Source organism: Perna viridis, chromosome 3, assembly GCF_037379345.1.
Source record: "Perna viridis isolate PV_CMFRI_1.1 ecotype Kerala chromosome 3, ASM3737934v1, whole genome shotgun sequence".
Lineage (NCBI taxonomy): Eukaryota > Metazoa > Mollusca > Bivalvia > Mytilida > Mytilidae > Perna > Perna viridis.
In genome coordinates, this window is record NC_142447.1 from 7,860,680 (window position 1) to 7,887,283 (window position 26,604).

The 26,604-nt window shown below is 33.1% G+C and overlaps 1 protein-coding gene across 1 annotated transcript; it reads right to left on the reverse strand.

The window, feature by feature from the left end:
* Positions 1–8,666: 8,666 nt before the first annotated feature.
* Positions 8,667–26,311, reverse strand: LOC148620864 (protein farnesyltransferase/geranylgeranyltransferase type-1 subunit alpha-like). Its single transcript, XM_088574699.1, has 8 exons — positions 26,170–26,311; positions 24,588–24,702; positions 13,739–13,843; positions 13,185–13,295; positions 12,326–12,487; positions 11,472–11,534; positions 10,833–11,007; positions 8,667–10,128 (listed from the first exon to the last, which is right to left on the reverse strand). Exons 1-8 carry the CDS (start codon positions 26,303–26,305, stop codon positions 10,003–10,005), a joined length of 993 nt encoding a protein of 330 aa, XP_088430825.1. The 5' UTR covers positions 26,306–26,311; the 3' UTR covers positions 8,667–10,002.
* Between the last annotated feature and the right edge of the window lie 293 nt (positions 26,312–26,604).

The window sequence follows — 26,604 nt, forward strand, 5'->3', positions numbered from 1 at the left end:
ACAGTTCAAACTGGACACCGACGCCAGCAATTTTGCTGTGGGAGCTGTACTATCAGGAAGTGGATGAAAATGAACACGTTATTGCTTACATGAGCAAAGCCTTCACAAACACGAATTTTGTTATTGCACCACCAGAAAGGAATTACTTGCTGTTGTTACAGCTTTGAAGAACTTTCATCCTTAGATTTATGGAAAAAAAAGGTAATTTTAAGGACCGATGATGCAACAGTGAGCTGGATGACTAATCTCAAAAACACAACTGGAGAAGTAGTAGATGGTAAAAACAGCTAAAATCTTCCGATCTGGATCTGATCATCTTCAAGGACGGAGCCATGGAAACGCAGATGCTTTGAGTAGGAGTGTAAAGCATGCAAAAGGCAACAGGACCAGGAGGATAAAAGATACTTTAGAAGAAAGAGCTATGCTCTTAGTCAAGAAGAAAACAAGGACCAGGAAATGGAACAAAGATTGGACCAGAATGACATAAAACAAACAGAGGTACCTAGTGGAGAAGTAAGAGAAATCACTAGAAGTAAATACACTAAGGATATGTCTATCTAACACAATGATTTTTTTTCTGACAGAATGGGCTTCTCAGAATCTTAGAACTTCACAGATAGCAGACTTATATAGGACCACTATTGCTTGCTAAGGAGGAAAACTAGTCATGTCCTACATGGGAAACAGTATCAAGTGGATCATCAAGCTTGAAAACTTACTGGTCACAATGGGATATACTAGAGGAATAGAAAGGGTTGCTATACAGGAAAAGGAAACTGCAGCAATAGCAATACAGTCTAAAGAGTACTGGTAGTCAACCATTGATGGAATTTACTTGACGTCAGAGAGAAAAGTTGTTTAACTTTAACTCAGAATGTGACGACTCTATTCGCTACACTGCTCCATCGGATCAAATTGATACAGGGAAGATAAAGTGAACGTACAGAAAGGTCTGAAAAATTCCCAACGATGTTAGAACTGTCAAATTTGCGATGCAAATTTTTGAACGTTTTCTCCGCGGGACTCGAACTTGTACCGCTGTGACATCTATGGCAACACCGTCTGCACAAAGTCCAGCGCATTAGACCACTCGGCCAGCTAGGCTATATAAAAATATAGCTTTCGCTGGCCGGATCATTCCTCCTCGTAGGATTAATCTAGGGCTGTAACTTAGTACACGATGTATGGTAGTACGGGACAGTTCATTTAGGTTTTATTATGTAGGATAGAGGATCAAATTAATGATGCATGTCACAACGAATCAATATTATACAAACGTCTCAGAATGTGACGACTCTATTCGCTACGCCCCGTGCAGGTCCGGGTGTTAAAAGAATAGGCCTGCAGCAGCGCTAAGCTTGTCGTATAAGGCGACTAAATAGTGCTCAGAAACCTAGCCGGGGGCTAGGCGCTCTGCCCACAGAGCAACTGGGATGTGTGCCCCAGGTGGTGGAATGGGGTACCCCTGGCGTGTTACATTCTGGGGTTGTCAGGCTATAATACGGAAAACCTGACCGCAAACCATAGTGGTGCACCGTGTTGGGAAAGATGCCACGTTCTTCGCACGTTAAAGAACCCTGCTGTCCTATTCGATAGGAGTAGGAACCTTTGCGCTCCGCCACAGGAGGCTAAATTGCCCGACCTTACCCACTTCCCCTTGTTCCAGTGGCAATCAAAATTTGTCGACCCCATTATCCTTGTGACCCATCCTTTTTTTTTCATTTCATGTTCATTTTATCATCCATTTCATGTTCATTGTCTGAATATAGCTGAAATATTGCTGCTCGGACGTTAAACCCCAACAAACAAACAAACAGTCTATTCGCTACACTGCTAATGACATGCATCATTTAGGTGTTATTATGTAGGATAGAGGATCAAATTAATTATGCATGTCACAAGAAATCAATATTATACAAACGTCTCAGAATGTGACAACTCTATTCGCTACACTGCTAATGACATGCATCATTAATTTGATCCTCTATGGAACCCTCTAATGACCTATAAAAGTCTGCCAGGAATCAAAGTTGTGAGACGACTTGTCGTTAGCGTTATTGCCCTTGAAAGGCGACACATATTGCTTTTTAGCGGTTTTAAGCCAATATCTTGAAAATAATAATAGATATAAACTTTCAGTTGATGAAAAGTATGATAAGTCCTACCAAAGTCTTCATTGGGTCAAAATTGTCGGACAAATTCTCGTTAGAGTTAGTGCAGTACTCAGATTGGTGTGTTGAAAATTATACTTTATGAGAATAGTTTTGACCATTAATTGTGAACCTGTGTAAACCAAAAACCTACCTAAACTGAACAAATTATTCCCTGCGGTCGGGATTAGGTTAAGAAAGTTTTCATTGTATTCATATTTTATACTAATTCATATGTAAAATGTAATAATGCAAGAATGGTGTATGAATAACTTTATAGTTAAAAAAACATACTTGGTACTAGAACAAGAGACTACCATGAGCCAGAATCGTTCACCTATTTAAAGTTTGTATTTCAAGGGAAATAAATTTAAGTAGGAGTTGTCCAACAACTTTGACTCAAGAATAGTTTGGTAGGACTATCATAAAGTTTCTATCTATTATAGTTTTCAAGATATTAGCTGACAACTGTAAAATTCGGCAATTGAAAATTTCTTTCTATCTGTTATAGTTTTGAAGATATTGGTTGAAAACTGTAAAAAAAAAACAAAAAACAACAAAGAAGCAAACAAACAAACAAAAAAGTCATTTTTCATCTTTCAAGGGCAATAACTCGTACAAGGAGTCCCCGGACAACTATGATCCCTGAGGACTTTCGAAGGCCTTATATTAGAGGTCATTTCAGGAATTGAAATAATTTTGCTAAAAGTGTTTTGGAGATATATGCGAAAAACTACTGTCTAACCCCTTTGTTCTATTTTTAGTAACGGTGGCAATGTTTTTCGACGGATCAAAAATCCCTACATCAGTTCCATGTAGGATACCCGAAGGAACTTTCATACCAAATTTGGTTTCACTTGGTCAAGTAGTGTCAGAAGAGAAGTTTTTTGAAAGAAATAACATTAAAAATAGCACCAAAAAAAACGTCGAAAAAGGGCAATAACTCCAACATGGCTCAACAGATTAAAATATAAAATTAGACCCCAGATAGATCTCATCATACTGAACACTTTTACCACGTGTCAGAATTTGCCTAAACCTTATGGTATCGGAGATATATGTCCGAGACCTATGTTCTATTTTTAGTAACGGCGGTCATGTTTTTCGACGGATCAAAAACTTTACTTTGAGTTAGTGTACAAGAACTTATCTTCTCTGAGGCCCTCATGCAACATAAATGGGGTCAGAAATTATATACGCACATGTTTACAAACATGACAAAATAATACCAAACAAACAAACAAAACAAAGCGAAAGTACCTAATACAAATATGTATTATTGTTATAAAATACATAGACACAGCTGTATTGGTTAATATACAAATCACTTGTCACTCAAATACTGCTTGATTTTATGTTTAAAATCATTTGTCTTTGAAATATTACATAATGTGTTGGATAATTCATTCCATAAAATTGAACCGAAATATTCAAAAGATTTCTGTAAAGTTCAATTTTGGGTTATGGGACTACAGACATTTTGTTTTTTTATTTCTGATTAAGTAAGTGTGATAGAAACATAGTTGAACTTATCTATGAAATATTTTGGAGATAGACCTTTAACTATTTTATGCATAAGCAAATATTTATGATTTTTAATCCTATGATCAACATTCATAATACCAAGTTGTCTGAATAATGGGGCAGAGGGTGACATATGGTCAGCATCTAGTATCAATCTAGCTGCTCTCTTCTGTAGTTTAAATATTCTATTCAAATTCACATTACTACATTCACCCCATACAATACAACAGTAATCTATCAGAGGTAGTATATAACCATTATAGAAAGTTGTCCTTGCTTTCATACTATGAAAGTACTTAATTTTTTACAGTAAATAAATTTTTTACAAGTTTTGTCTATTTGTTCTCTCCATGTCAGACAATTGTCAATTTTTACACCAAGTAATGTTTCGCATGATGACTTTTTTTATAATTTCAGATAAAATTTTCAGTTCTGGTTGACAAGTCTGTGTTAACAATTTTTGTCTTGTCCCAATTAACATAAGTTTAGTTTTGTTTGTATTAATGTATATGTTATCATTCTTACACCACTTTTCTATATTAAATAGCTCATTTTTGCATTTCTCTCTGCTAGACATTGATATTTCTCCTTGATATATGCAAAGTAGTATCATCTGCATATAAGTCAGTTTTACAGCTATTAACACATAGGGGTAAGTCATTGATGAATAATATAAATAGCAGAGGCCCAAAAATCGAACCTTACGGAACACCATATCTAATTTGTCTTTTCTCTGATGAGGTATTGTGAATGTTTACTTGTTGTGTTCTTCCACTTAAATAGGATTTTAGGAAATTTACAGACTAATCACAAAATTGATACATTTTCAGTTTTCCACATAGAATATCATGATCCACTACATCAAAGGCCTTTTTAAAATCTATGAGTACAGCTAGGGTAATATAACCATTTTATGGGTGCTGAATGACAGGAATAGTTTGGTCGGAACTCAGATTGTGAAGGATGTAACAGTTCAAATTTAGATAAAAGCTTGTAAATGAGGTCAGATACAGGCATCATTTCTAAGAGTTTAGATAGAGTAGGCAGGACTGAAATTGGCCTGTAGTTATCAGCTGATGTCCTTTCACCAGCCTTAAAGATAGGAGTCACTTTTGCATTTTTTTTGTGACTGTGGATATAAACCAGTATCAATCATTCTATTAACAATATATGTAAGAGGAGATGCAATATAAGGTGCACATAATTTTAAGATTTTTGAACTAATATCATCACTACCAGAGGACTTACTTGTGTCTAATTTGAGCAGTGCATTATAGATTTCATCAATTTTCACTGCTGGTATTGTAAATTGTTCATGAGTATTGATTTTCGTTTTCACGAAGTTATGAAGATTTTCAAAATTACCAGGAGTGAGATTTATTTCCCCTCTAATTTTGTCTACACAAGAAGCAAAAAAATCATTAAAAGCATCGGCCAGTTCTTTTGTTTCAGTAATTATTTTATCATTATATGTTTTAAGTTCAAAAAGTGTACTGTGGAACTTAGGATTTAAAAGAGTAATCAAGGGAACCAAGGTTGTAGCGGTAATCAAAAGAATGTAATCCTGGGACAAAGGCCAGGCATGGAAAACAGACATACACAACAAAGAACATAAAGTAACTAAAATCAAACATACAAAGTAATAAAAGTAAATGAGCAACTCGGACTCCATTAAAAACTGGGAGCATGGACCAGGTGCACCGGTGGAGTAAGCGTCCTCTGCTTTTCTAGAAACACCCGCCGAGTTGCTCATAAAAAGTCAAGTCCGGGGGGGAGGAAAACTATGACCCGTTGAATAAATCAGTTTTCATGGTGCTGATGGATACACCATAACGATCCACGAGTTTATGATAACGGCCATAAAACTTCTGTAGTGATGACTTCAATCTTGTAGCAACATAACTCTGTTCCAGAAGCCTATTTGTTAGAGTTCTAGCGCGATACAAAAAGTCTGCGTAGTTTCGGCAATCACTGGCATAACGTATGAGTTGTGATATGAACATTCCATACGCAGGAGCCGAAGGGATGTTGCCACAGATGAAAGGGAAGTTGACAACCCTGAATGAAAAGTCATCACGTTTGTCGTAAAGTTTGGTTAATAGTTTTCCTTTACCATCGATTTCTAAGTGTAGGTCAAGATATGAGGCTGACTTCACAGTGTCTGTAGTATCCTTTATCTCAAGTTCTTTTGGGTAGATGCGATGTATCAAATCCCCGAAATTAGGATTGTTTAAAGATAATACGTTATCTTTATTATTTAGCAGAAACTGATATTAAAGGATCTAGCCGAACGATATTCTTTCTTTCTGATCAGATCAGCTATAAAGTCAGCTTCATAAGAGTGAAGGAATAGGTCAGCAAGTAAAGGAGCACAATTTGTTCCCATTGGAATGCCGACCGTTTGTTGAAAAACACGTCCACTACACTGGACAAATATGTTGTCGATTAAAAATTCCAGCATTTTGTAAACACTTTCCATTGGATCAGGTGCAATTTGACAAGAAACTGAAACAAGTGTAGGGGACCTTTCGAAAGCTTTCTCCACATTTTCCTTATGATTGTTTTTCAGAGACTTGATTATGTTTATTAGTTCTTGATTGATCTTATTTGCATATTCATCATCTTGGTTTATTGCTAAGAGTTTTACATCAGTTAGCTATTTATCAAGTATGCTTGAGACAACAAATAAATAACTATTGTTACCTCCTTGGGGTTATTGAAATCCACATAAATACAGAAAACGGTCTAGCCATGTGTATATATTAGATCCCTGAATATTTAACAGATTTATACGCTGTTACTGTAACTCCTCTATTTTGTGTTTTGTAAATGGTTCCATGTTGAAAATCATTTTTCACTAAATTCAAGTCCTTCTGTAAAATGTTTTCGACAGCTTCAAACATGTTAAAACCCACACGCACAGTAATACTTTGAGACTTTTGAAAATTATCAGGAAAGTGTGGTATTGACACATTATTAGGGGAAAAGTCTTCATAAAGGATAATTTCAAATTCCCTGAATGAATAGCTTCCATTAATAAAATTAATTTCTTCATCACTAAAAACCTTGGTAGTGAAAAAAAGAGTTAATAGAAATCAAGGAATCAAGCAGTGTTGACATGATTAATCCATTGATAAACAGAGCTAATAAAAACACATCTTATCACTTCAGAATCCTAGAACATTCCTCGATGGTAATCCATTCACAGGGATTTTACTTTCTCAAACAGTGCTTAACAATAAAAGGGGGCTCCCCTAGTCTGAAATAGATGTAACATTCAGATTTTTCAAATCGGAATTAATCAATTTACAACCAATTTAAGGGTATAGAGAGGTGGTCGAGTGATGCTGGTGTGTAAAAGATGCTTCATCAACATGGGTTGTGCATCTACATATATGTAATTCTCTATAGAAATCTCTATGTATACGTAAATCAAGTTTTGCAAATATCGCAGACTGTGTTTATTCATAGGAGCTATGAAAATTATATGACCTGCAAATCTGGACAATAACCTTTCAATACGCCATTTCTTCGTGTTTACATTAAATTGTTACCATGCGTTTCGATAGATTTTTATATAAAGCGATCTATACGCTCTGCTTCAGCACGAAAACAATTGACCAATCGAACAGACCCTGCTTTTTACTAGTCGAACACACTAAGCCGGACATTTATTGTGCTACAATTTGATTTATGGGTCAAACTCATGAATCATACCCCAGTGTTTTTGGTTAGATCTACACTGGGTTGAAAAGACAAGTAATTTATCTTTAAAGGTATTTAATGATTTTTGCAGAGCATTGGCTTTCATCTTGAAAATTGTTAGAGGATGGTAAAACTGCCAATTGAATGAAACGACCTATGAGTCATAATTATAGTAGTTATTTTACTATAAAAGACATTATTTTTTTTTTGTTTTCACTGGTTTCTATTAAAAAAAATAGAGAGGAAATAAAAGTACTCACCAGGTCAAAGCAGTATCACAACTAGAAATAGGACAATGTATGGTGAAACTATAGGTAGATAAAATAATTCAAATGAAAATACCTAGTAACTACAAAAGTATATATGGTCCAAAGATGTACAACTTATTGTCCTTCATGGAACTGTTACTGAACAGGAGGTCGAATCAGGCTCTGTCAGATCATCTAAAATATACAAGGTGATAATTTGACTGACAAATGGTCAGTTTTTGAGGGAAAAAAAAGGGTTAAACAGAAAGTTTAGAAAATGTAAGTGTGCAGTTATTCTTTTTAAACCAGGAATTCAACTCGCACAAGACTTTATTGGTTATCACTGCTTCTCCACTATTGATTATAATCTGCACAACTGAATCAGAGAAGTATGGAGTGTCTGTTTCAAATACGACAATCTCCCATCTTCCATTAATATCACACTTTCATTCGGCATTGACCTTCAACAAGCAGCACTACAGTGTCTCGGTAAGTTCTAGGGTTTCTGAGTTAACCACCAGTAACAGTGTGGTTTGTAATGTTCCTTTGTCATTTGTACCCATACATGTAGTTCTTTCCAGTTATGCAGTTTGATCTTTGTTTATTTTGTGTTCTCATTATTGTTTAATCCAAGGATTTCACCCTGTTAAATATGTTTGACATTTCTATTTCAAATTAATGGAAAATAAATTAATTCAAATGAACCAGCCAATGATCACATTATCATTGTTCTTAACTTTGACTAAAAATTAATCCCTACAAAATACTCATGAACATCATGAGTGGACCCAGAGAAGGGGGAGGGTTCCTAACTATCTATGCTCACTTTCGCTAAAATTTACACAACACTGGGAGGCTCAAACCCCTGACATCCCCCAAACACCCTTCCTCGATTCCCCACAGAACTCAACAGTTCCACAATTTATTGGTCCAGAGACACTTTTAATAGAACCTGTGCAAAACATTGCAGCTAAAACTGGAAGTATGTCAAATAAATTATGATTGTGGGTTAACATATTCAAAAAATTCAAAACAATGCTTCATTCAATAACATTTTATTCGTTTTACCATGGGACATAACTGAAAAAAAATTAAAAATGAAAAGATCTGCTTATTGCCTTTGAATGAACAACTATCTACAAACAGTAAATTGAGTTCATTGTTCTTTATGTCATGCAATATACAGGTACATATTGACAGAATTCTGAATGAAAGGTTCCTGTTTTTTTTTAAATGAAAATGCCTAAATTTTCCTTGGATTCTTTTATAGCATTTCAGATATCTTGTGCATTTTGATTCTTCTTTTTATTATATTCTAATTGTGTGAATTTTCTTCTATTCAAAAAATCAACAGCACAGTGCCAAAGATAAATTTTCAGGATTTCTGTCCACTGCAAAAATATAACATTTACTGAATAGGGATAGTAAGTGTCGTCAATTTATCAAGAAAGAGAAAAATAGCTCATAAAAATGCTATTGCTTATACTGTTTCTTGTCAATCAGGACCAAATTGAAACCTAAAACACATGCATCAATAAATTCAATACCAAGTTTGAACAAATGTAAACAGAGCAATTCTCTGTAAACATCAAAGTGGCTTAAAAATACTATACCACAGAAGTTCAACGCAAATAAAAAGAATTATACCACTGTAAAAATGCAAGTAAGGAAAATTACCACATCAGCCCCTATATATTCTAAATTTCGATTTCATTTTTTAAAACTTTTATATTACTGATCAGGGTAAATATTCATTAAATCCCAGGACTATAAACTACGGACAATTTTTTGCTAATATTTAATAAAAGGGAGAGTGCAATGTCATTACAAATTAACAATTCAACATAGCTGCACATTTTCAGAGTGCAAATATTAACATGTTTTAAAAGCAGTTATAATAATAACATATTAATGGGGAACACAGTCTGGAGAAATTCTATATTTTAAGTAAATTGTTCTATTTAAAGAAGTACAAAAGCAAACAAAACCATAAAAAATTATAAAATTGACAGCTGTTTGGTGCTCAGATTTTTTTAAAGGCAATAAAAAGCCAAGCCAGCTACTTGCTCTTAAAATCTCAGAATTTCCATTTACAATTTTTGAAAGAGGTTAGCTCTATGTGTTAGAAATTAAAGATAATATTGAAACTAGTCCATAATAGTCAGCTCCTGACATAAATGTCTTCAAAAACTTTCACTATCCATTCCAATTACAGCTGGAAGATGAATAAAGTCATTTGGTATCGGATAAACCAAGCAATCTAAGTTATTCTCTTGTTTGTTCAGCCAAGTTGGTAGAAATCACACGTATACATCAACAGGAATGCATACGAAGAATGTCTGAACAGGTAAAGCACACTTAAATATCAGTTATCGCTATGATGATGCACCTCCTTCTTTTGATGAAGTGTTCTGTCCAAATTTGTTCGATAAAACGCGAGCAACATAGCTCCAGTATTCTCTTCGTATAGTGTCATATTCATCTGCTAGTGAAGTACATAACTGAAAGAAAAAAAAATGATTAGGAATAAAAGTCTGAAATCCTTTTAGCAAGGCCCAATAGGGGTAAATGATAAATAAACAATTGCTACCTATATCTACAAATAAGGAGAACATTAAGTGATATCCTATCACTTTACAATGGCAAAATGTTCAACATGGCCTACAACGAAAAATGCATTTTGGATTTTGCTGAAAATTGAAATTAACCTGTATTTTATGGTACTAGACTGTTCAAAGTTTAAAAAAAAATTATTGATCTATTGTAAAAATTTTCATTTGGGAACTGCTGTGGGACAGACACGCAATATTTTGGAGGGTATCATATATTACCTCGCCATTTAATTTGGTGGGATATAAAAAAGTTTAACCCCTTCTTCATTGCAGGATTAAAACAATATAAAGTACTGTATATGTCCCCTTTCTTAAAAGAAAACGAAACATCTTTGCAGCCATAGACTGTAAAATGAAACTTGCACCATTTACCACAGACTGACCAAAATATATAAGAGTGATCTTTAAGTGCTACTTTTAAGACTGTTGTTTTAGTCATGTTTTATGAAAATGAGTCGTGAAATCTTGAACTTAATGTCATTTATAACACGGGTATTATGGAGATATTCACAATTCGTAGAATGTAATTTGCACTCAAAATTCATAGAAACTATGCTGAAATCGTAGGGGTGAACAGGTCTGGATAACCATACCTGCACTGCTTTTTTCAGGGTGCTTTCCTTATCACAGTTGTTATTTTCTAACATTTCCTCATGGGCATCAATCATACATGCTATGAGGTATGGAGATCTGTAGCGGTCATCATAAAGTTGTTGACAAAAATCCATTAGACCAGGATATGTACTTAGCTCTCTGTCCAATAATACACTGAAAATAAATGAAGTCTTTGATTTTTAAAAAGAAAAAAAAACATACAAAAGTAAACTATTCTTTCAAACAGTGAAAATCAGCTTCAAAATGATAACATGATAAAAGGGACAAATCAGTCCTTACAAGATGTGTTATGTAAAGCATGGATACATAAATCTGTACAGATTCATATTTAGGGGAAAAAATGATGTCATAGTGTATAATTTTTTTTTAAAAAGAAAACAACAATTATTTTCTCAGGAAATACACAACGGATTAGTGTTATTATACACAAAATATTTTGGTTGATAGAAATATAAATTTCAAAGTTTTTTTATAACTTTAATGACCACAGAATTATTTTCAAGAACACAGGGATATTGAGTATATATCTTACTATGGAAGTCCTGAAGGGACTATATTAATTTCAATGAGTAAGAATACATCCAAATAATACATCGCAATCTATAAATAAACCTTACCCTTTTAAATAATTCCAAGCACTTTCATTGTTAGGTGCCTTCTTAATAAAATCTTGAGTATAACTGTAAGCAGAAAAAAAGATAAGAGACATCAATAATTAAACAATTGTACATACCATTCAAGTCATACAAGTTTTTCAAAAACAATTCCCCTGAATTAGTGATTTTCTATTTTTTTACAGCGAGTTACATTTTTAGCTTCAGGGAATAGAGATTGAAACTTTCTGTAAGATACAGATTTAAACACCTAAAGAATGATTATACCTGTACAATTTTAAATATCCTTGTTCAATGTCTAGTTCACTACCTAATACATTTCATCTAAAAATGGTCATGCAATCAAGGGAAGACCAACTCTATTCCCAGAAGTTAATAAAGTACTTGATGTAATAAATTTATTGAGTTATCTTTCTTTGTTCACCCATTCAGTATGAGACAATCCAAGCAAAATTTGGAGAAAAAAAATAAGTCAAATATCTCCAAGAATTTCATTTGGATGTAAGAGTGATAGAGGACATTTCTGTCTGACAATTCAGTCTTAATAAATCTTTAAGGCCAATTATATAGGGTAGTTGCTCATATTCCAAATAACATAATGATCTACTTCATCATACACTAGAAAAACTGTGAACAAGGCTCCCCTCCCTAAAAAACATAGAGAAAATCCTATAAGTTTCCAAGACGGAAAAATGAAATAGGTACAAAATAGCATTATGTGATAAAGAATTTGAGAAAGTTTCATTAAATTCTATTTAGCAGTTTTAGAGGATTTGCAGATTAGAACTGAGGATGGACAGCATGATCAATATATACATATCTTGCTGGGCAGGGGGTATAATAACAAGATATAATACCTGACTTCTCTGTCCACAACCTTGTCAGTAAAGCCTGATGTATTGTTGATTACGAAGTATCGTTGATTCCAAGCGGAGTTGTTTCTCAGATCATCTTGTAACAGTTTATTGACGTAACTCAATTCATCCTCCCATAATTCAAACTCACGTATAACCCATTGGCTGAAAAAAAGAGATATAAAATATATGGCATTTTTACTTATTTAATATATTTAAAGATGAAATGACATAAGAATGTTGTAAATGAGCACATTAACCCCCTTAAGCATAGCACATTTTTTAGGACTTAGTTAGCTCAAATACAAGTGTGAACAAACTAACCTTAAGCCTTCAATGTTCATCAGCTTTCAGAAATGATTTCATTTCATTGTACCTTTTAAACATTAAAAAAAATCTGGAAATATTTCATTTCACTGTAACTCATCTTTGAAAAATTTTACTTTTTTTTTTCGATGTCCATTAAGTGCAATAAAGTATTTAAAAGTGTATTGACATACTTCATATGAATGTTTATGGATTTCCTATACTGATGGAATTCCTAGACAAAAATAATCATGCAAAACTTAGCTACGCCTTGTCAAGTATGACAATGTTTATATTTACAGTTTGACTGGTATTGGTTATCAACTGGGTCCCTGTTCAACACCTGAAAAACACATCAATAACAGACAAAACAATTGTGTAGACCACTTATGCAATAATCACCAAAAATAAGTTTAGGGGCAATTTCATGAGACACCTAACATACAGCATAGCCAAAGGAATATGTACCTTTTGTGTTGTCTGTTGTGAAAGCACAGTGGTGCCCCTTGAATTAAACAAGAGACGTTATCATACGACACCTATGATAATGGCATACCGATGTTGCCAAGCATGATAATTTTTGGCATCGCCCTTCAAAACACGGGCAGTGAAATCTAGTTCTTCTTTTGGATCTTTTAACCATTCTACAATTACTCTTCTGTGATGCCTGAAGTAGAATATGTATATAATTAATTAGTACCATCAACACATAAGATAGTTAGTTCATAAATGTAGATTGCTTTTTGTGCTAGATACAAAAAATCAGTCAAGAAGCACCCTTTCATACAGTGTAAACACGGTGAAACCTGTCTAAACCAAACACTGAATAATGCAAAACCCTGTCTGAACCAGACACTTCTTTAAACAAGTTATTTCAGACAGAAAGACATGATAGACAGACAGGGATAATTTCAGGTATAAGTTTTATTATTTTTGAATTTTTGGATTTATCAAATTACTAGAGGCTGATATTTTACTTCTAAAAGTACACCAGTTTGGTTTTGCCTCTTCTATAAACATGTTGCTAAATCTAATTTATTACTCAAGATTTTATTCTGTCCCTTTAACACTTGAACCAGAAGTATTTAATCTCAAGAAGATTTTTTTTACCAGACTTGATAATTCTTAGGATGTTCCAAAATCATATGTGTAATGTAGTTTAATTCTTCTTTCAGATCTTTCTTCAATTCTTTCATCAGTGTTCTTCTGTAGTGCCTGAAAAGAATAAATAGAGACTGGTTCAAATCGACTTTCAGATAATAGTTTTGGTCAAATGATTGACATTGTAGTTAATGTCAACAGGAAGTTAAAAGGTCCAACAAAAAAGTGAAGAGATAAAAAAAAAACACAAAAAAAAAAAGTGAGAGGTCCAACAAAAAATGTGAAAGGTCCTCTAGAGGAGTAAATATAAAGTATGGTGAGTGACAGTCCAGAACATACGTTTTGTAGGTAAACAGAATTTTAATGGTCCTGCATCAGAAATTGAGGGTCCAGGACATCTGACTGCAGTGTTTCATTATTTTTTTGCAATGCAGTTATCGTTGGTTTTGTAGGAGGTACTTCTCATCATTTTCTTTATAAACATATATATTTATGAAATTTAAAAATTCTGGAGGTACCTTTCAGTAGCTTAGAAAAGTATAAGTACCTGGTACCGCCTCTTAAAGAAAGGCCTGATTGACCATCCGTAATTTGAACTCTAGTCCAGTGGCAAACATACTGTGCATTTGTAGAAGGAGTATTTTGTAATAACAGAGTGAACTCTGTTCTTTGCTAGTCTGGCACTTTCAGCTCCGTTTAAATCTACCAGCACATGGAAACAACAACTTGCAAGTATGTCACTCAATCTGGACATATTGTTCTCACTTCAAGTAAACCAATTGTCAGTTGAACTTATGAATGCTGTGTGCTTAGCAGAAAAACAGTGACTACTATTTCTAAAGTCTTTGGAATGTGTTAATAAGTGATTAAACCCTTAACCTTCCACACAGGAGTAGGGCATGCTATCACTAAACCACTCCTGATGGATAGTGAAATACTGAAGTCACCATTGTTTCAAGAACAAGCTAGACAGAAAAGCAAGACCAAATGGAGTGGAACATTTAATCTTTCTTGCAAGACCTCAACTGAATATAGTTTGATGTAAATATACCAAAAAATTGTTCTTCGTTAAGAAACCATACGGACCATATTTCTTTCTTATTAAGGTGCTTTGGATATTACAATATACATGATGTATGTATAAATTATCAGTACTTCAATAACTCAGAAATACCTTCACAGTGCTCATTATATTTTCATGAAAGAAAACACAGGTACATGCAAACGTATGAATTTAAATGTAAATGCCTATTAAGCAAATACAAGTACCATGGAGTCCTTAGTTTCCCCAAACATGAACTATACATACATAAGCAATGTAAAAAAGACTGACTTTAGGTCCAAGCCAATGTACATGTAATGTCTTCCAATGCCAAAATTTTTTGAAGGCCTTCATGCAGACTGTTTACATAACAAATTAGGTAGTATATTATCAGATGCATTTAAACATGAATAACATGTTGGATTTGGGCCATTGTTACCAAAATAAACTAATACAAGGCATCAAATGCTGTACATAGCCTGATGTTATCATTATTTAAAGGTCAATCCATTGATCGAATATACAGTTATCTAGAGAATGTGGTAGTTAGTTTTGCTGTACAACCTAGATTTGTAACTTTGATCTGATGATTCAATGTAAAGTAGTACAAACTATCCAACTCTTATCTATATTTGGGTGATCTAGATTTGTTTTACTGGTTTTAAGTCATTCTGAGTGGTACCAGAATAGGAGTATAGAATGGAAGCCTAAGAATAAAATGACTGCCCATGATTTGTAAACATTACTCCAACCAACCAAGCTTTGGTGATAGGTGTCAGTGTGATTTCTTCTACTTTCATGTACTTTTTACATCGGGCTATTCCAATTCAACAAAGTCAAGGGTCATGGTCAACTCACAGTAATTCAATATAAACCATAGGTGTTTAATAAGAAAATATATGTCGTTAAGGTTTCCCTACAAACCCTATTTTTACGTGCCTGCCATAACATTTTAATGGACATTTTGGCAGAAGTAAATTGTTTAAAAAAATTACCTACCTACCTACCCCTTTTTTAAGGGTATGAAACCCTATACAGACATATTTTTCCTTTAGGCCTTAACTGGATAGAAGTTCAAGGCCCGCATTCCTGCCTTTAGTCATAATCATGTAATTTAGTGTGTTGGGCTAATATCAGTGCCTAGTGATGACACAGCATGCAATATTACGATTTTGTTCTATTTATTATCTTTATGCATGCATGTAAATTACTTTTGTTTGGCTGAAATCAATATTTTGTGATGATACAGAATTCAATACAATTCATTACTTAAGACTTAAAATGAGCACTCATCCCATGGCTACAGAAATAACTAATATATCAGCAATCCACAGATTCATCTAATACATGTACTGTAAAAATTTGGTTGAAAACAATACATTTTTCTTTGATACTGCACTAGTCTATCAGCTATTAGGAAAAGGTCTTTTAGGTTACAAAAATAAACTACCTGAGAAGGAACTGACTAAAATCCTCCTCAACCCACAAAACATCCAACAAGCCAAAACTACGTGTACCGGTACATTTTTAAAAGAAAGGTTTTCAAAACAAGACATTTACTTCAGAAATCTTTTCCTCCTCTGATAATGTTTAAAATATGATATATACTTTTAAGAATATTGTTGATAATAACACTCTCTTAATCTATAACCTTTCCTCAGTGTTTTTTTACTATGCTACTTACACACTACATTGTATCAAAAAAAATATCCTGAACTTGATGCATCTTCCCTACAAAGATCGAGATCAATGCTGAAAGGCACCTTGTCTCTATATTCTGGGTCAACAGTATTTTTGTGTCAGTCTTTACTTTTAGTTCTTTTTGGCCCGGACAAAGGCTGTAAGGCCAAAAATATGGGCCTCACTTCTGTATTTTAAAAATTTTTCATGTCCATTCTTGTTATATTTTTATTTGTATTTAGCTCCCTTTTACCTTTTAAATGAGGCTATTGTTCACTTACATATTTTACTTACTCATATTGTATTAAAACCTGTGCTAATATCCAAAATAAATTATTTTTTGGGGAGATTTTTTTTGGTTTTCATTTTCTCAAGAATTGAGTGCATGTATATTGTTGTTTGTGGAATGGACTTGTATTGGGCTTATACTCAACCTACATGTACATGTAGTATGATAGAGAAACAACCATAATCAGTTTCCATTTATTACTAACCAAAACCTTACACATTAAACCTATTGACAAATAATTAATCTCTGTATTAGTTCATATTTTTCCTATTACATAGGTAGTAGAAATACTTTGGCATTAAGTACTCAGATCTTAATCTGGTTGTATTGAACCTTGAGTCAATATGAATTTATAAACTTGGTCAAAGAATGAGTTCAATTAAAGTGCAGAGAACTTACTGTCAGAATCTAAATTGTAGAAAATATATGAAGGTCTTATTAAATCAGAAAACATTTTGTAGTCTGTGTCTTCAGCCACAGGAAACATATATACAGTACTGGTAATTGAAATGATCGAAAGTGAAAATTCTGACCCCCACTTCCCAGTAAAAAGAAAGAAGCCCATATTAGAAGAAGAAAAAAACAATTAAAAAAGAAGTGAAATAGCAAAATTAGCATTAACAGACATGGTTTTATGGAGCCATCCAAAAAAGCAGAAATTATCAGAATTGGAAGTACACATATACGGTAAAAACGAACCGTAATGGTAAATTCCAGATTTGAAAGCAGAATTCAGCTATATAGTGGAAGAAAACCAGGTCAGTATTTAGAAAACCATCATTCCTTTTCAAAAGTGAAGGAAATAGTATGAATCATATTTTAATAAACTGGTATATTACTGAAACTGACCAATCCAATTCAACTTAAAGACTAATTTTGTTTTGCTTTAAATTGTTCTATGTTAAGTACACATAGTTTGGAATTTGGAAGCTATATAGCTTTATTGGTGAGGGACTTACCGGTAAACAGCTAATTATGACATGATTGATTTTGTTTATCAGGATGAGAACAATTGACCAATCATACAGACCTTGCTTTGTACTATACTCGTCGTCACATAAATAACATACTGTTAAAATTTGAATAAAAATATTTTCTACGACTTTATTGACACCAACTGTCGTTTAAATTGTCTTAAATGACTTGCTCATTCGTTTAGCCAAACAGCTTCTCAAAAACAAGTCGCTTATTAGCTTAAATCATGCGTAACAAATCCTTACGGAAAAATCCCATACTAATATCCGCCATGTTGGTTTTTACGGGACGATTTGTTTACAAACGAAGTGCGTAAGTTCCCGTCGAACTCCGGTGACAATCGTCTGCTTGATCAACTTCTCGGTATTATACGTTGTTCGCGTAAAATAAATCCGAGATATCCGAAATAACGCCGAATTGCATTCTGGGTTCTTCGGTTTTTGGACAAACCATTTAAACGTAAACAACATCTCCTAGCAACCCGATCACTGTAAACATGGCCGACTTTTTACAATGTAAATATTGCCACCTAGAATTAAAATCTGACCGGAATTTAACGATTCAATGTTTAGGGAGAAGCCGTTTGGCTAAACGAATGAGCAAGTCATTTAAGACAATTTAAACGACGGTAGGTGTCAATAAAGTCGTAGAAAATATTTTTATTCAAATTTTAACAGTATGTTATTTACGTGACGCCGACTATAGTACGGCATGCTGAGTTGGACCTTTACTATATTAGCTCACAGAGGCAACAGCCCACACATAGGCATGCCACCACATTCAGACACATTGCTTTGACCCTAAGCCAACCAGTCGTCACTCTATTACCTTAAATACCACATGAATGGCGGAGAAGCAGTGACTACTAATTTATAAATCTTAAGTCTCAACTGCACATAAATTACATCCTCATGCATTTTACATGTAATTTTACACTTTCTTTTGCATATAATTTCCATCGTCATGTATTTTTCATGCAACTGTATATTCTCTTTTGCATATGATTTAAATCCTCATATTTTTTAGATGTAGTTTTTATACACTCCTATTCATAGATTTCCATCCTTATACATTCTAAATGCAGTTTTGTACACTCTGTTGACCTCCTGCACTCAAGGTAGGCAGGCAGCCCTGAAACCAGGGGGGCCGTAGTTAGTGACATCAAATTAGGCTGTTAAATATCAATGAATAAGAAAAGTCTCTTGACGGACCACAGAGTATGACATTAACAAGTCTCTTGACGGACCACAGAGAATGACATTAACATAATGTGATTTGTCCACTTGGGCATTTCCACGAGAAGTCAACATGCCCAAATTGAAAATTAGGATGTCCTCAGCTTAATGAATGTCAGAAAATACATAAAATTTGGTTGTCCTTTGGGCAAGTGTAATTTAACTTCTACTTGCCTGAATGGTAAATTGTCCTGGGCAATAGGAAAGCATTTAATGTCAGACCCTGAACCTATGTATCAATCAGCTGAAGTTAGTTACTACTCATACTACTTTTAATGTAGCTGTCGAGAGAAGCTTGTTTTTCTCTCATAACAAGACTTCTACGAAAAATAAATCTGATAGGACTTATATTATTGCAAGTCTAAGTTTCTTATAAACAGTGGGTTCTCCTAGACTTTCAATTAGAAGAAACTTCAAGCAAACATCCCATACCATTTGTACTCCTACATGTACATGTATGTATATAATAGTTCCGTAAAGTTTTAACATTTTCCAATACCACATCAATTTTTAAACAATCAGGTTTCAAAAACAGTATCTTAGTCAATACCATGAATCAGAGATTGATTTTTTCCTGGGAAAATAAACTTTGGCTCCATTATTGATCAAGATCTAAGTAACTTCAATCAACATAACATGCAGATGAAAACCACGTTTTTGACTTTCATGGCATTAATTTGTCCCAGTGCTTATTAAAGAAATGAATAATGTTATATAACATGCAAGAAAATGTACCATCGACATTGTCATAACACTCCCTGAGTTACTGAAAGTGATTTTTTGTTCCCTGTAAAATAATTGTTCAGTTTTTAAATTAAAACAGTTCAACATAACTAATACAATCAGGGGGAATCTTGTAAAGTCAATTTCAAGCACAAACTCTTCACATTAACATATCCTGTTCTACCATGTACAAGTACATGTATATATGCAGAATACATGTCTACTATAATTACATTTCTCAGACCAGGATATGTATTCATAAGTAACCAACTTCTTACTATTAATAGCAAAACCTGATTTTTTTATTATTCATTTTAATGCATTTGTTTGTAATCAAAAATACATGTATATATTTGATTTTTAAGTTTAGAATTGAAGTGCCTGAGGTTCAAATGAACAGTGATTGGGATTAGAGGTAGCCATGTGCCATTTTACAACATTCCAGCTGAAAATGTCACATAAAAATCAGAATTTTTTACAAAGAACGTTAACAAATTCAGATTTCATATGAAAAAGGACAACACAAAGGAACTGGAAAGTTTACACAGAAAAAAAAACAGTACTGACAAATCTATGGAAGGATGTGAAGTTCTGCTACTAGCAAGATACCTACCATGCTAAGCAGTGATCTATGTAGAATTCAGGGATTCAAAATACCATAATAACATCTACATGTACATTGTGTACTGCTGGTCTGTACAAGTCCTTTCCTTTTTTTCTGTGATACATGTACATGTACTTACTGAAAATTATTCATATTCTCCTAGGAGTTAGGTTGATTGATTGATTATTGGGGTTTAACACCCTAGCAGCAATATTTCGGCTATATTCAGGCGAGATGTACATGTGCATGTATTGTCAAAATCTTGATGCTAAGTCACTGCTAACAAAACCAGAGAAGTACAGTAGAATTTGTTTTGGCATTTACAACTTTTCACTATAAGGAAATTAAAACACACAAGCTGATGAATATTTATCCTGTCTTCAAAAGTTTACATTATAAAAAGAAACTACCCTTTCCTACTTCTTGACAGGTTAGCAACCAACCCATACTAAATTCATAATCTGTACCACCCCCCTTTTTTATTTATGATCAATCCATCAGTATCTCTCCCCTTTTTACATAATTGCTGCTCTAATTACCCAGTCAGTTGTAATGTATACAAGAGAAGATTTTGGCAAAGTTTCTGTATGGGGGTGGAATCCGAACAGGTGGAAACAATTTGGAGCATAAATTGCATGTACAGTATCATAAGTACACATTTTGTATCTAAACATTATCTTAGAAATAGAGCAGAGAGTGAAAAATGTATACAAAATTGAGAAATAACAACCCTTAAATTTTGTAGGAGTTCTTGCAATACAGATATTTTCCGATATATCAAGTATAATCAATGCTGATAATAAGTTTGTCAAAATTATCCTTTATCCGGTGCTGACAAATCTATGCTACAAGTAATCTCCTTGTATTGGTAACAGAATAAGCCAAATAAAAGTAAAAAATAATGAATTAATCAACATTTAAAAAAAAATGTGTGGTAACATCAACTGCCATTACTGGACATGCATTTACGTGTAACTTTACACTATCATACCAAGAGTGAACACTGAACAAGCCTCTTTTGTTTACAACCAAAAAAAAAACACAACTACTTAAAGGAGAATTGACTGTGTCTATATAATTTAATAATTACATAATTTTAAATGATCTGAAAATAGAAACATTAAAATAACAAAATAGTCTTAGTCCATATCATGCCAAGCTGTTAAAATAATGGAGTGAAAAGTTCAAGCTGCAATCTGAAACTGATTGATGCTACCTCCCAAGGTCTAAATTATTCAAATAAATCTTCTTCACAATAGTTTCATTTACCAAAACAACACTAAAAACATTTTGGTATAAATAAAGTCATATATTCATTGAATCTATCTACTTATCAAATCTTGTTTTGACAAGGCTAAACTATTATGAAAAAATGTTCTTGTACATGTACATGTATATGACCAGCAAAATCATGAATCATGCTCAAATACTGACATTTCCATTTTTTCAAGAAATAAGAACTATCCACATTGTCCACATGTCGTCAGTGCACAATTAATTTCCATACATAAATTTACATTAACAAAATTACTTTGACTTTTAATTTCAAAATTGAATCACCATTCTGATAGATTGTGCAGTAAGGAAATAGGAGAAAAAGTCCTGAATTCACTCCATTTATTTTAAATTATGCATGATTTTTTAAATTGCCTATACATGTATATCAAAAATACAGGTGCTTAAACCATATAATTATCTATATGTGGCCTAACCTTCAAGTAACACAACCTTGAAAGGTCCTTCAAAATATAATATCTATCACATAAAAGGACCCACAAAATCTACTCAAATCCAAAGATGTTTATGTAAATACTTTATATACATTGTACATTGTACAAATACAGACATAAACGAAATCTATGCAGACCTCCTTTCAACAAAAGCTAATTATAAGTTTTGATTATTGATATTCAAATAAAATCAATAATTCATTCTTTACAAGAGTTGAAATGCAAATCAGTATTGTCTACTAATGCCTGCATCTCAATCTACAAAGAAGAAATTGAAAACATAATTTTCTTCAGCATTTTAAAATATGATTTGTCATTTTCTCTTGGTTGCACAATTCTCTTACATGCAAATGTACATTCATAATTCTGTTGAGCATGTCAGCAGAAAAATACAAGTAGGTTTGGCCTTGCACACATGTATATCAGACATAAATTTTCAGGAAGCCAACCTAGAAAGTAGAAATTGCCAAATCATGAATTGAACATACAGACATTGTGGCTGTTATATAAAAAAATGTAGCACCCTCTCCTAATGCCATTTATCGGGCCCTCTTTTCGGACTTTCTGGATACACTACAGACTTTGTTCTGAACAAGAGAAATATAATAATCTAAACTGCATCCAGTGTTGAAGCATTTATCCATTTGAGAAACATGTGGTTAATTTTTTTTAATTTAAAGCATTTCAAAATTGAAAATTTTACCACTGAAAGTGTAGAAATGAAGTTAGTCACAAAAAGTGGTATAATGACTCCCTAATGACATTTTTCATACTAAATATTTGTATGTGGCTCATTATCTTAGTAACTTCCAAAAGAAATGTGCTTTTTGTATCTAGAGTACCCTCAGTATTATTTTCTTGATCTTATTGAAACTAATTCCAAATAGAAAGATTAAAGTTTTTAATAAATGAATAATCTCATTTAATAATGTTTTTCCTACTTCTTCCTACACAATAATTTATATTTTGTAACTACATATTCTGAAATGGTTACAAAATTTGTAGGGCCTGAACGTTTTACTAAGAGTTTATGGTCAGAACACAAAAAATCACCTTTAGTAAGTTTGGCCCTAAACTAAAAATGTAAAGCTTCTTTTTTAAAGGAACCAATATCAGCCTATATTTACAACGGTGCTCTCAAATTTCCATTTTCTGTTACCCGTGGCAAATCAATTTCAGCCATGGGAAAGTGCAATTTCAAAGATAACCTATCCTGGGAAAGTAAAAATGGCTGTGTGAAATTTTCATTACATTTCAGCATGGTACCCCGCAGTTCAAACAAGAGAGAAACAATAAAAAGAGATGTAGTCTTGCAGTAATAAACTGGAGCCAGCTTGATATAAGGCTGTAAACTAAATGTACACATTAATCCAGATTCAGCTTGCTTTCAGATCACTCTCATAGTCTGAACAATCCAAATAAAGAGTGACATAATCACCAATCAGAACCAGGAAAGAAAATTTGCTATTTTAACCTTTCAGATAAATTTTGATTATTTGCAGATCCAATATGAAGAATGCCACTGATTAATTAAGAAATTCATGCGAAACTAAACTTGTGAGTAAAAATGTTCCAAATTGTATATTTCACTGCCGAGTTGTACTGGGGAAAATGCAAGGAACAAGGAACACTTAAATCCTCAATTAGAGTTCACATGTTTGATCCCTACTTAGAATAGTATAAACACTGGAGGGACCGATCATGAGAAGGCATAATATCAATCCAATCCCATCCCTCCCATTAAAGAGAAGAGAATAATAAAATTCACCATGCTTGTTGAGTCTTGTCGTTAATTAATCATAGTCGTATATGATTCAATTACTTCAATAAGCCTGGCACTTATTTTTCTTAATAAAATCAGGGAAAAAGATTTTTCTTCACTCCTTTTCCAGTGGAAAAGAGTTTCATGATAAACCCTGAAGCGATATACAAATATCTACAATTTACATGTACATGTATGTTTCAAAGTTGTTCAAAGCAGTCATACAGTCCATTTGATTTCTACAGGTTTATGAAAAAAAAAAATCTTTGAAAATGAGATTTTCTTCTGAAGTAATTTAAAAATTTTGGTAATCACATTTCTAACATCATACCAACTCCGATAACATTTACCGAAAAACGCATCTTGAAATAAAAAAAGTTTGCCATTACCCCTAATGCAAACTTTTAAGTTATTGTAGGAATGCTCAGGTACATGTAAACAAAAATGGTAACCATGTGCTTTTAGTATATTTTAGCTTGACATGTTCAATCCATTGAAGGGTTTTTCATATTTAAAATAGATTATTGCTTGTCATGCTTAAAATAGACCAAAAGCACATGGTTTTTGTTTTTATTTATATTCAAATGGCTATTGCTTTTACCTGTTCACTCCAATATCCACATTTAAATTGAAAATTTTGCATTAGGGGTATTGGTAATTTTTTTTCCAACATGAAAGTTGTTGGTAAATGCTTTAAGAGTGTATGATATTGAAAATGTGTTGGCTATTTTTATTTTTTAAATATTTTTTTTTTCAAAATCCTATAATATGGAAACCAAATGGACTACAGACGAAAGAATTAACTTATGACTACTCACCACACAGTGTAGTTAGCCGAGTTAAGCTCTGCAGCATCTTTAGTCAGATTCAATGCACGATCACTGATTTCATTTTTGGCAACTATTGCACGGAAATAGTCATAAACATCTCGAACTGTCAACAGAAAAAAAATTACTATTTAAACTTTAATTGAAATTTAATTTTTAAGTGTTATACTAATGATCATGTTACAGAATGAGAAATAAAAAAACAAATAAATAATTCTGGCAAATTCAAAACATTTCACATAAATTTTGCCTAAATATTCACATGTTTATCCTCCAAGGATGTCCAGCAAATGTTCTCTGGCATATTTTCATACTTTTGATTTAAATTCCATCACATGAATTGAAGTGCATGTACACATAACAGAGGGGAGGGGGTTACTTGCTCTTGTTTGCTCACTTTTTAGGGGATCCAACCTCAAAAATCCGCCCACTGAAGGGTTTTCGAGTGAAACAATGCATTTACTTACACTCATACTATTTGAAAATTTTTACAATACATGATAAAAGACATGACTATTTTTTGGGGGCTAATTACACGATAAAAACTTCATATCAGAAAAACTCAGTGAAGATTACACATTTTCTGTCTGTATCATAAAATTCTTCTTTAATCATGATCATAAACCAATAGTTGTAATTTTGCTTTATGACAGTGATGTTATCAAATTTTTTTCAGTTTTTACAATAGGAGAGTTCTTCATGATGTCACCACTTACCTGTGATTTGGTTTTGGTTGGCAAAAAATCCATTGAGTTGCACGGGGCATCAACTTTAAAGCAACATAACTTTTTCATTTGTTAAGATATTTGAAAAATTCTTTTGGTTCCCAAAATACCAAATAAAATTCTATCCATTTTAATTTTTAAATAAAGTAATCAGACTTTACGTGCATGAGATTTTAATTATAACTTTATATGAAAATAGAGGTTTACAAATAAATATCATTACAAGTTTATTTTTTAAGTAAAATATTTATTAATCCACATACAAAATATGAATTATTTTATCTAAATAAAACATTTTACAGAACCAAAATGGGTTATAAAATAAAAAAGTTATAAAGTTTTGAAAATTGGGATTCTAATCATGAACTTTCCAATTGTTTATTAATTTGTTTATTTGCCAACCAATTTGACACTTACTGCTATGCAAATTAGTGAATATGACATCACTAATGAGATTGGCAAACTCTACTATAAATTTTGATACTAAAAATAGACTATTTGAGATAAATGTTATCAATGACATGTGGCTGGCTATGTACTTATTTCTTCAGGTATTCCGTGCAGGAGATATTTTTTTGTTTTGACCACCACCGATTGAACAAATTCTTTTCTATTCAGTCGTTACAAATTCTACATGTAGTGACCTAACGAAATAATTGATACGTCTAAGTTCAATATGATTGAAAATATATATATATATAAAATCGCCATACATAATAATAAAGTGATAGTCAATCAAAATGCAGGATAATATAAACTTTCAATTTATCAGTACGCGCTTCAAACATGACACATGCGAGTGTCCCTTCTTTCTAAGCAACACACGTGTATGTGAATGACACACTTACATTTGTCTGAATAGGCGATCTGAACGACCGGATGGGGTCCGTCATCCTGTGGGACGGGATCAATATCCCTCCATTCGTCCCTTTCCTTATAAGAAACCCACGGTCCGTCGCCGCAATCTGACCCACTGTCCGACATGGCGCTAAAAGGAAAGTGATACCGGTAATAATATTTACATTAGTCGCAAGATGGCGCTCTCATTGACAATACCGTAAATGTCGGCAAAAACGATTTAGAGAAAATCCATGTGTGTTCAAAATGACTGGCTTGTTGTCCAGCTGCAATATTCAGATTTATAAGATATTTTAATACATTTATATGACAGGGATCGCCAAAGATATGATAAATTCAAGGATATGTGGGGCAAATCAATCTATATATGTTCCATGTTTATAGTATCACAGTTTTTTTTTCATATATAAACACAGTTTGAGGTC